The 12,366-nt window shown below is 49.1% G+C and overlaps 1 protein-coding gene across 1 annotated transcript; it reads right to left on the bottom strand.

Annotated features, from left to right (window-relative positions):
• Positions 1-8,340: 8,340 nt before the first annotated feature.
• LOC120966641 (uncharacterized) lies at positions 8,341-9,867 on the bottom strand. Its single transcript, XM_040392982.3, has 2 exons — positions 9,153-9,867; positions 8,341-9,009 (listed from the first exon to the last, which is right to left on the bottom strand). The coding sequence occupies exon 1, from the start codon at positions 9,833-9,835 to the stop codon at positions 9,374-9,376; it is 462 nt and encodes a 153-aa protein (XP_040248916.3). The 5' UTR covers positions 9,836-9,867; the 3' UTR covers positions 8,341-9,009; positions 9,153-9,373.
• Positions 9,868-12,366: the final 2,499 nt, after the last annotated feature.

Below are 12,366 nucleotides of genomic sequence, written 5' to 3'. Positions count from 1 at the left end.
AAACAATTACTTGATATCAGGGAATGAACAAAGTTGCCGATATGGTGCGATAATGATCGATTGAACTTACTTCTCGAGCATTTTAGTCATGGTCGCATACTCCTCGGGATTTTTTCGTTTCGAGTCTATGACGGTTACTAGTCCCTGCTCAAGCTTAATCTCCAGCAGAATAAAGTGGAAGCTGTGCACGCATGCATAACTCATCAATTACATTACTATAACCTTGAGTAATATGGGAAACCGAATATGCACAAGACAGTAACACTCACCTGTATTCGTAAGGAAAGAGTATTGTATCTTTGTTTTGATTTCGAAGTAACGATGCGAACAAGTTGGCCTCGGTTTCTTTGGCATCATGTTTAACATTCCATTCATCCATGAGATTTGTGTTAATGAACCCAATATCACCGATTTGTCTTTTCTTCAATTCGGCGATCTTCAATTTGCATAATATAGTGAGGATAATTATATTTACATGCAATGAAAGAGCTGAGCTATATATAGAGACTTAATTATAGAAGTAGTACTTACAGACAGTAGCAAGTGATGATTGTTTTATCGAGGGCCTTTTGATTGAAAAACTGGAAGAACTCCTCATATGGAACATACAACAGATCAATTCCAACGAGGTCGTGCTCCTCTTTAACTCTCAGCGTTAAAGTATCCGTCCCAGACTTGCTGCAGATGTCCATGTACCAATCATGGAATCTTCACATCATTGCTGTTAGAGGAGTACCACGTTTGACGAGAGGCTTCCCATGCTGGAATTTGAATGTGTCCACCTCTATTGTATCAAAATGTGCATCATCAGGCATGTAATCTCCAGGATTGGTACCGGGCAGCATCCCCGGAAGATTAGCGATGATATTGCTAGACACCTTGAGCGGGGGGCATGATTCCTTCGCTTGTTCGCCGAGCTGCGGAATTTTTTTCCCACTTCTTCGTTCTGCTAACCTTTGATCAGTGCAAGTACTTACCGACCGCTTCGCTTCCTTATATGTCCTTTCAATAACGCGGTCATAGTTGGTGTGCGGCGGAGGCAGTGATGGTCGCTTCAGGGCATCCAAAGTGCGCTTCGCTTTCACCGGATCTATCTTCTCCTGCGGAGGTGGATGTTTCTTAGCTTTTACCGATTCAAAGAAGTCCCTCACGTGGCCTTCACAGATCTTCTAGTTTTCCTCCTCGCTCCTCTTGTATGGTAACTTCTCTAGAGGCTTGAGAGACGATGGACTGAACCTGTATTGCCTCCAGCCTCTGGCTGTACTGCTAGACGGCCAAGCAGCTGGAGCGGTCGCGGCTGTCTTCTTTCGTTGCTTATGAGGCGGAGAAGAAGGACGCGGACTGCTATGACACGCCGGAGTAGCCGGAGCGGCGGCGGCGTCTGTGTTCCGCCGTCGCCGTTGCTTACGAGGCGGCGAAGGAGGAGGCCGGCTGCTCGGACGAGCCGGAGTAGGCGGAGAAGGAGGTGGAGTACTGCCGCCATCACGCGTTGGAGCAGGAGGCAGAGTGTCCTGATCACTCACCGGAGGAGGAGGAGGAGGAGGCGGAGTGCCCAGCTGACTTGCAGGAGGCGTGACGTTCAGAAGCTTGATGTGCTCCTTCCGCCATAGACACAGAGTCTTCGGAGCAAGACCCAGCTGAGTCTCCCCATCACCTGTAGGGTTGTCAAGCTGGAGCTCCTCAAGTCCCTCCGTTATTTCATCCACCATCACAACAGCATAGCCCTGTGGAATCGGACGGCAGTGAAAAGTTGCTTCGAGTGAAGGCGGGAACACAGAGCTGACAGCCGCCTTGACTTTGAGTTGAAGCCATTGCATCATAAGGTGCCACTGGTGTGAATCCGTGATAAAATCCCCGGGGTAGCTAGGACCAATGAAGTCAGGCTGCTGAACGAGCTTGGAGGAAGCCACGCTGCTTCTCCACTGAGATGGCGAGGTAGCTTCTGGGGTAGCTTGGGCAGGATCTGGCTGGTTCTCAACAGCTTGTCGTTCCTCTAGCTTTCGTACCCTTGCCTGAAGCTTCTGCAGTTCGCTCATCTCCACTTTCTTCCTCCTCATTTGGGTTTTGTAACTGCCTGCGTCGGGAAACCCAACCTTCCACGCAATGGAGCCGGGTGTGCCTCGTGTTCGTCCAGGGTGCTCAGGATTCCCGAGGGCCTTTGTGAGCTCGTCGTTCTCTCTATCGGGAACGAACGTACCTTCCTGCGCTGCCTTGATTGCTTCCTGAAGCTTCGTGATGGGTGTTGCAAGTTGCTCGTCTGTCCAACAGCACTTCCCTGTTTCAGGGTCCAAAGTTCCCCCAACCCCGAAGAACCAAGTCCTTGAACGGTCTGGCGAGTGCAATGTCTCTGGTTCGACCCCTTTAGCAATCAGGTCCTGCTCAGCCTTGTCCCACAACGGCCGGGCTTTGAGGTAGCCACCTGACCCCGTGCGACGGTGATGCTCCTTCTTTGCAGCATTTATCTTGTTAATGGCTGACATGTTCTTACTCTTCTCCGATGTCTTGTGGGCCACAAATTCGGGCCAGTGATCTCTTATCTTCTCAAATCGGCCGGTGAATTTTGGAGTCTTGTTTTTGTCGACATACATTGATTTCAACTCATTTTTCCACCTCCTGAATAGACCTGCCATCTTCTTGAGAGCATGAGCCTTGATCAATGGCTCTATAGCTGGCTCCTCCGGATCCTCCTCTGCCAGTAGGGTGAAATTTTCCTTCAGCACAGTCCAAAGATCATCTTTCTGTCTATCTTTGACGAAAGAAACTTGAGGGTCTTCCTTCTTAGGCTTCTACCATTGGTGGATGCTGATCGGGATCATGTCCCTAACAAGAACCCCGCACTGAGCAGAAAATGCTTCCTTGGTCCGGAGGGGTTGAATCGGTTGGCCATCGCGCGCGATTTCTGTGATCGTGAACCTTTCATCCGGGCGCAACTTTTTGTTCGGGCCTCGTCTCGTTACCGAAGTTTTGCTCGATCCGGAGGGCTATAAAAGAAGAAATAAGAGTTAATATATGTACATACAAAAACAATTAATGCATCAATTAGCTACGCAGAACAGGCTTAATTAATATATATATCCCTCGCCAGACTTTGCAACAGCTGATCCCGACTTCGTTCGGTCACCGGAGTCGTCATCACGGTCGCCGGAGCCACCATCATGCTCATGACTTTCCTCCTCCATTGTTTGATCACCGTAGCCTACTTCCTCTCCTTCCAGACCATCGGTTTTGTTGAGAAATAACGACAGGACATCACCTCCGTCGCCTTCCTCTCTGATACATCTCCAACGTATCTATAATTTTTTATTGCTCCATGCTATTATATTACTTGTGTTGGATGTTTTTGGGCTTTACTAAACACTTTTATATCATTTTTGGGACTAACCTATTAACCGGAGGCCCAACGCATATTGTTGTTTTTTATGCCTATTTCAGTGTTTCGAAGAAAAGGAATAGCAAACTGAGTCCAAACGGAATGAAACCTTCGGGAGAGTTATTTTTGGAACGGAAGCAATCCAGGAGACTTGGAGTAGACGTCAGGGAAGCTTCGAGGTGGCCACGAGGGTCTGGGGTGCGCCCTATCCCCCTAGGCGCGCCCCCACCCTCATGGGCCCCTCGTGGCTCCCTTGACCGACTGCTTTCGCCTATATATGACCATATACCCTAAAAACATCGGGGAGCACAATAGATCGGGAGTTCCGCCGCCGCAAGCCTCTGTAGCCACCAAAAACCAATCGGGACCCTGTTTCGGCACCCATCTTCATCATCCCGGCGCTCTCCATGACGAGGAGGGAGTAGTTCACCCTCGGGGCTGAGGGTATGTACAAGTAGCTATGTGTTTGATCTCTCTCTCTCTCTCGTGTTCTTGAGGTGGTACGATCTTGATGTATCGCGAGCTTTGCTATTATAGTTGGATCTTATGATGTTTCTCCCCCTCTGCTCTCTTGTAATGGATTGAGTTTTCCCTTCGAAGTTATCTTATCGGATTGAGTATTTAAGGATTTGAGAACACTTGATATATGTCTTGCCGTGCTTATCCGTGGTGACAATGGGATATTCACGTGATCTACTTGATGTATGTTTTGGTGATCACCTTGCGGGTTCAATGAACTTATGCATAGGGGTTGGCACACGTTTTCGTCTTGACTCCCCGGTAGAAACATTGGGGCACTCTTTGAAGTTCTTTGTGTTGGTTGAATAGATGAATCTGAGATTGTGTGATGCATATCGTATAATCATACCCACGAATAGTTGAGGTGACATTGGAGTATCTAGGTGACATTAGGGTTTTGGTTGATTTGTGTCTTAAGGTGTTATTCTAGTACGAACTCTATGATAGATCGAACAGAAAGAATAGCTTCGTGTTATTTTACTACGGACTCTTGAATAGATCGATGAGAAAGGATAACTTTGAGGTGGTTTCGTACCCTACAATAATCTCTTCGTTTGTTCTCCGCTATTAGTGACTTAGGAGTGACTCTTTGTTGCATGTTGAGGGATAGTTATATTATCCAGTTATGTTATTATTGTTGAGAGAACTTGCACTAGTGAAAGTATGAACCTTAGGCCTTGTTTCCTAGCATTGCAATACCGTTTACTCTCACTTTTATCATTAGTTACCTTGCTGTTTTTATATTTTCAGATTACAAAAACCTATATCTACCATCCATATTGCACTTCTATCACCATCTCTTCGCCGAACTAGTGCACCTATACAATTTACCATTGTATTGGGTGTGTTGGGGACACAAGAGACTCTTTGTTATTTGGTTGCAGGGTTGTTTGAGAGAGACCATCTTCATCCTATGCCTCCCACGGATTGATAAACCTTAGGTCATCCACTTGAGGGAAATTTGCTACTGTCCTACAAACCTCTGCACTTGGAGGCCTAACAATGTCTACAAGAAGAAGGTTGTGTAGTATACATGACTCTCCTTCCTCTCCTTCTTCTCCTTCCCCCAATATCTCTTCTTGTTCGAAGTCTCTTTGTTGATCCATAGTTTCTGCAAATATTACAACATGGCAATTTATATACAAACATGAGATATGGATATATTAATAGTGGCAAACATCGACCCCTCGGCAATCCTCGACCCTCAACCCCTCGACGACGACCCTCGACCCTCATCCCTCGGCGACCCTTGACCCCCTACCCTAGCTAGTTCCGATCCTCGACCGCTCAGATTCTCTTAACATTTAAGGGATTTAACAAGATGGCACCATTATGGATGTGCAGAAAAAATGGTCCATATTTTTTACTGATCTCATCTACCCTTCTATATGTCACGCGTTGTCTAGTGTCAAAGGATTCAATACTTTGACACAAGAGAACATGCACATATAGAATGGTAGATGAAATCAGGAAAAAATAGGGATCAATTTAATTATGCACATCCATAATGGGGGCATTCTTGATAAATCTCTTATAAATCTCGAGAGATTTTGTCGGGTAGGGGCGGGAGGGGGTACGAGATCGACAACGTTTTTTCCTATGGTTTGGGTGTCCTCGAGAGTTGGCCGAGCGAGAGGGGGTTGATCGACGTCCCCCTGTCGACCCGTCGGCGATCCTCAACCCTCGACCCCTCGACGACCCTCGACTCTCATCCCCTCGGCGACCCTTGACCCACTACCCTAGCTAGTTCCGATCCTGGACCGCTCGGTCTTAACCTTTAAGGGATTTAATAAGATTGCGCCATTCTGGATGTGCAGAAAATGGTCCATATTTTTCCTGATCTCAAGAAAACCATTGCTTCATCATTTTCCAAAAGTAACAGGCGCATAGCGGTATGAAGCTCTCCAAAATTGTTTTGGAACGGAGTCCCGGATAGGATAATTCGCTTTTTGGTAGGAAGTTCAGCAAGAGCCTTCCAAATATCGCTATTTGGAAGGCCTTTTCTGAAATCCGTACCAAAAAGCGACCGGAACTCCGTTCCAAAATAACTTTGAATAGTTTCATAGCGTCATACGCCTGTTACTTCCAGCAAATGATGTAGCCATGGATTAGATCAGAAAAAAAATGGATCAACTTGTGCACATCCATAATGGGGGCATTCTTGTTAAACGGAGACCCTCGACCCTCAACCCCTCGACCCCTCGACCCTCGACCCTCGACCTCTGAACCCTCGACCCCTCGACGACCCTTGACCCTCGACCCCTCAACGACCCCTCGACAACCCCTCGACGACCCCTCGACCCTCAACTCTCGACGACCCTCGACCCTCGACCCCTTGATGAACCTCGACCCCTCGACGACCCTCGACGCTCGACGTCCCTCGACCCTCGACGACCCTTGACCCTCGACCCCTTGATGACCCTCGACACCTCGACGACCCTCGACCATCGACCCTCGACCCTCGACTCTCGACGACCCTCGACACTCGACCCCTCGACGATCCTGGACACTCGACCCCTCGATGACCCTCGACCCCTCGGCGACCGTCGACCATCTACCCTAGTTTCCGACACCCTAGTTCCCGATACCCTCGTTCCCGATAAAAGATAAGAAGAGGAAGAAGAAGAAAAAATAGAGGAGAAGAAGAAGAAGAAAAAAATAGAAGAAAAAAAAGAAGAAAAAAAAGAGGAGAAGAAGAAGAAATAGAGGAGAAGAAGAAAAAATAGAAAATTTTCTATTTTTTCTTCTTCTCCTCTATTCCTTCTTCTTCTCCTCTTTTGTTTTCTTCTTCTTCCTCTTCTTATCTTTTTTCTGCTCTTCTTCCACTCCTCTTCTTCCCTTCTTCTTCTCCTTCTTCTTCTTCTTATTTTCCTTTTTCCTCTCCTTCTTTTTCTTCTAAATATGAACATATACATAAATGACTTTCATCATACACAATTTTGGAGCTTGGAGGTCGAGCTTGCAGGTGAGCTAGAGCACCAAAAAGCCCTCCCCTCGCCGGCCAAAAAAAGAGCAGTGTGGAGTGCTCTGCTCGCCGGCGAGGGGGTATATATAGGCATCACATTGGTCCCGGTTCGTGTCTGGAACCGGGACTAAAGCACACACTTTTGTCCCGGTTCAAGCCACCAACCGGGATCAATGGTGGTGGGCCAGGAGCGCGGTCCATTGGTCCCGGTTCGTCCCACCAACCGGGACCAAAGGGGCAAGACGAACCGGGACCAATGCCCCTACGAGGCCCGGCAGGCCCCCTGGCCTCACGAACCGGGACCAATACCCCATGGGTCCCGGTTCTGGGGTGTATCGGGACTAATGGGCTGGCCCGGCCTGAACGAAAACTCTATTTTCTACTAGTGACCGTTTCTCGTTTGGGTTGCTTGGGAAAAAGAAACCTGGAAGAACTCCTCGTGTGGATGGGAACGCACTCAGAAGAATCGGCATATGATAATGATACAACTAATAGGTACTCCACAAGTGGAAGGCAGAGATCGATGTGTTGTTTCTGTCTATATGCCTCAACGCATTGTACTCTACTTATTTGTATATGTATTGTAACAAGTTATGAGCGACGGCAATAAACGGGGTTTCCTCTAAATTTTTTCCACATGAACAATGGTTATGTTAACGCATGAATATGGCCTTTTTCAGAATCATAACGCACTTTAACTGAGAAATCAAAGCAATTGCTGGAGAACCGTGTTCCTCTATTTGTCGACACTCCAACTGAAAAAACAAAGGAATTACCGGAGGACATGGTCAGTGCACTGGTCGACACTCTAGATGAAAAATCAAATGCCATGGTAAAAAAAGGCTGCTTCGGAGGTGGACAATTTGACAAAAATGTAATCTCATCAACAGCATGCCCCGTTCTTTCACACGCACAAAAGGGTCGAATGGCTTGACTCTCACGCACTCGCTAGCTAGGTGAGCGTTCCATGTGGGTCATGTACACAGGCCAAATTGATGATGAAGATGCTCCGCGTGCACTGCAATAGTCACAAGCACTGCACTCCAATGTTGGGATTGTCGTGCATTCTGAGTCATAACAGTAGGCAGTAGCAGACAGAGATTGTCCCCAGCAGCAGCCAGTGTCCTTGGCGGTAGGCTATTATCCCCTACCGCCAAGGACCCTGGCGGTAGGAAAAGGGTCAGATCCCGAAATTTGTACAAACTAGGGTCAGATCTGGGTCAACTTACAGAAAAGGGTTAAAACACAAAATTTAGCCGGTGTGTGTGTGACGGGGAGCATGCATCTAACTTTTGAACCCCACCCATGTTAACTTATCGCAACACCATGTACTGGACTTCATTAGAGCATGCAAAGCCAGCCTCCTTAAATCCTCCTCAAGCGTCCACGAACACGATTGGTCGATCACCAGACAGAAGATAGAAGGAAAAAAGTGACCCGATCGAGCACCCTCATATCATCTCTATACATCCGCAAACCCTTTAATTTTGAGAGAATGTTATATTTCCTTCCTTTCTTTTTACAAACGTGGAAATAATGTGCATTGTGACGTACATGGAGAAGTTTTGAGAGACACTTGGGGCGTGTTTGGTTCCAGTTTGAAACAGTAGTCGCATTGCATACCCTTCTCAACCCAGCCTGGTTGAGGAAAAACAGGCCCTAATACGCCATACGCAACTTGTTTGGTTGCCTGCATCCTTAGTCCCTGCATTAGGTAATACCCAAGTGCACTTTGTTTGGTTGGCTGCATTGGCTCTAGCGGCACATGAACACGGCGTTTGGTTGCATACGGCATACATGTTGTGCTTACCTTGTACCCTAGTTGGTGAGCTTACCCACAATGATCACAGCTAGCACACCAACGCCACAACACAGCAATGGTGACGAACTGGGCGAAGATGATGAAGTTCTTCAGCTTCAGGCCGAACTGACGATCCACCTTATCAGCTTCCACTTTGACAGCTCCAACCTTGGCACTGTCGACACTGCTGCCTCCGTGCTTTCGCACCCAGGCGGAGTAAGCTTGTTCTGCTGCCTGCCTAGCCTTGAACCCTCTATAGTTGCAGTTGCTATATGATGCCACTTGTGCATTGGCTTCTTCCCATGAACTATAAACCCCTGGAACCTCACCGATGAACACGGCATACCACTTGCCCTAGCAATGCACAAGAGGAAGAGTTGAAGCAGCAAATCAATGGAGCACAAGTAGCAAGCAAAGTAGCACACAAACAACAATGGAGCAGAAGAGAAGTAAGGCATACATGATCATACGGCATAGCAAGTTCAACCTAGCACTACCTTGGTGTTAACCTACCACCACATCCAAAAGAGGGTGTCGTCCTGCCACCGCAAGTTCACCATCAGCGTGAGGGGTTAGTATATACCACCTCACCAAAATATACAGACCATCAAATAGTTTTTGAGCCCTAGCTACACAAAATGTACGTCGCCATCGTCATCGTCGTCGTCGCCACCGCCATCGCCATCGGGGATCATGCACGCTCACAGGCAGCACTATTCTAGAAGTAGTGCTTGCCCAGCCAGCTCCTGAACCACAGCACCCTTTGAGCGTCGGCCATGGCAATGAACCCAACACCCTGGGCCTTGTTGTCAAGCAGGTGGCTGAGAACTGCCATGAGAGCCTCGTCGCTGAACCCACCCTGGGTCATGACAGTGCCATACAGGTCAGGGTGGACGTCGAGGGGCTTGCACCCCCTGATGGCTGTTGCCACCTCCTTCACCGCCTCAGTCATGCTGCAAAAGATATTGATCTCCTCCTCCATCAGGCCTCCTCTCTTCGTCTTCCTACCATGGACGGGGTCAAATGGCTTGTCGAAGGGCTTCGCAGCGGGCTTGTCAGGGCCATCACGGACCTCGACGTCCGGTGTCTCAGGGAAGTCTGGCATGGGAGAACCAAGCGGCTCACCCGAGCCCTTGGCATGCTTCCTAGTTGCCAGCCTGAAGGAGAAGATGTGCTGCATCTGGTTGTAGTTCTGGGTGGGTGTGTTGAGGAACTCAGCGTCCCTTGGGTGGTCCTAAGAATGAAACACAAGTGTTGTTAGTTGCGATTAGGAGTAGGCAATGGTGGAGAGTATGAAAATGAACAGGGCTGTGAGCTAACCGCGACATGGCCGGCGTAGTGCTCTGCCTCCAGAACTATGGAGCAAGTGTTCTCATCCCATGAGGCGCCGCTAAGGTCTCTCAGCTTGGGCACTTGGATCCATCGACTTCTCCACTTCCTCGGGTGGTTGTACACCTGGGTGGCAGACACCTCTTGCCCACAGAACTCGAACACCTGCTTCGCAACAGTGTTCAAGTGCACCTCCTTGAAGCCCTTGCCAGTCCTAACTCCACTAGAGATGAGCTCACACATCTTGCTCAGCACGAACGTGGACATGAACGGCTGCCACTTCATGTTGTTGGACCTACCATCCTTCTTTGCCTTTGATGCTGCTAGCTTGATTGCAGCGGCGGCGGCAGCAGCAGGAGTTGGCTCAACTAGCACTGCTGGCACATAGAGGGAATCAGACTCGAACATCTCTGAATCAGGTGCCATCTCGGACATAGGCTGCGAGTCCTCGACAAACGATGGAGCAAACTGGCTGTCGGACACGACAATGGTCTGACTAAGATCTTGCGTCTGCGTGGTCATGTCCTATAATCGTAGCACGCATTGACAGTGAGCATAGCACACAACATACCGGACAATCCATGAAAGCGGGAGCATACATGTACATGGTTCATCACTATCATAGCAAGCACATGCTTCATCACTGTCATACTAAGCATACCAGACAATCTATGAGCAGAAACATACATCTACAACAAACAACATGCTACAAATGGACCACCAATAGCTACAAATCACAGATCTAAGCATGATTCAACACAAGCACAAGGTTCAACTTCAAACTCTACTGCTAATCTAGCCTACCACATGCTTGAACATCTAGCCCTACCACAAATTACAACCGCAGCATAGCAACCAACCATATCAGCTCACAGATCAAACCAATAATCAACCATGCATCTAGATCAAACCCTAGCTGCAACACAGATCTAGCTAGAAGGAACAGAGAGAAAGGGGGATTGAACTCACAGAGGCCATGGCTGCAGCTTGAGGACGAGGGGGGACGGTGGTGGAAGATGAACGCCGGCAGGTGAAGGAGCTCCGGCGCTGTGGACCGCCGGACGATGAAGATGCGCCGCTTACATGCTCGTCGGTGCCGATGCGCGTCGGCGGGGAAGTGCGAACGGAGGAAGAATGATGGCGGGAGTTGGGGCGGTGAGTGTTGGGTAACGTAGCAGAAATTCAAAATTTTCTACGCATCACCAAGATCAATCTATGGAGTAATCTAGCAATGAGGGAAGGGGAGTGCATCTACATACCCTTGTAGATCGCGAGCGGAAGCGTTCAAGAGAACGGGGTTGATGGAGTCGTACTCGTCGTGATCCAAATCACCGATGATCCTAGCGCCGAACGGACGGCACCTCCGCGTTCAACACACGTACGGAGCAGCGACGTCTCCTCCTTCTTGATCCAGCAAGGGGGGAGGAGAGGTTGATGGAGATCCAGCAGCACGACGGCGTGGTGGTGGAAGTAGCGGGATCCCGGCAGGGCTTCGCCAAGCGCAAGCGGGGTGGAAGAGGTGTCACGGGAGGGAGAGGGAGGCGCCAGGGCTTGGGTATTGCTGCCCTCCCTTCCCCCCACTATATATAGGGCCAAGGGAGAGGGGGGGCGCAGCCTTGGCCCTTCCTCCAAGGAAGGGTGCGGCCAGGGAGGAGTCCATCCTCCCTAAGGCACCTCGGAGGTGCCTTCCCCCTTTAGGACTCTCCCTTTATCTTATCTCTTGGCGCATGGGCCTCTTGGGGCTGGTTCCCTTGGCCCATATAGGCCAAGGCGCACACCCCTACAGCCCATGTGGCCCCCCGGGGCTGGTGGACCCCCTTGGTGGACCCCCGGACCCCTTTCGGCACTCCCGGTACAATACCGATAAAGTGCGAAACTTTTCCGGCAACCAAAATAAGACTTCCTTTATAAATATTTACCTCCGGACCATTCCGGAACTCCTCGTGACGTCCGGGATCTCATCCGGGACTCCGAACAACTTTCAGGTTACCGCTTACAAATATCTCTATAACCCTAGCGTCACCGAACCTTAAGTGTGTAGACCCTACGGGTTAGGGAGACACGCAGACATGACCGAGACGACTCTCCGGTCAATAACCAATAGCGGGATCTGGATACCCATATTGGCTCCCACATGTTCCACGATGATCTCATCGGATGAACCACGATGTCGAGGATTCAATCAATCCCGTGTACAATTCCCTTTGTCAATCGGTATGTTACTTGCCCGAGATTCGCTCGTCGGTATCCCGATACCTTGTTCAATTTCTTTACCGGCAAGTCTCTTTACTCGTTCCGTAACACATCATCCCGTGACCAACTCCTTGGTCACATTGTGCACATTATGATGATGTCCTACCGAGTGGGCCCAGAGATACCTCT

The sequence above is a fragment of the Aegilops tauschii genome, chromosome 1 (genome assembly GCF_002575655.3).
Source record: "Aegilops tauschii subsp. strangulata cultivar AL8/78 chromosome 1, Aet v6.0, whole genome shotgun sequence".
In the NCBI taxonomy this organism is placed as follows: domain Eukaryota; kingdom Viridiplantae; phylum Streptophyta; class Magnoliopsida; order Poales; family Poaceae; genus Aegilops; species Aegilops tauschii.
The sequence above is the reverse complement of the archived record's forward strand: the minus strand, read 5'-3'. Positions and strand labels throughout refer to the sequence as shown.

What these genes read in the sequence shown, in the direction of transcription:
- LOC120966641 (XM_040392982.3), bottom strand. Translation starts at nt 9,835, where the DNA reads ATGCAGCACATCTTCTCCTTCAGGCTGGCAACTAGGAAGCATGCCAAG.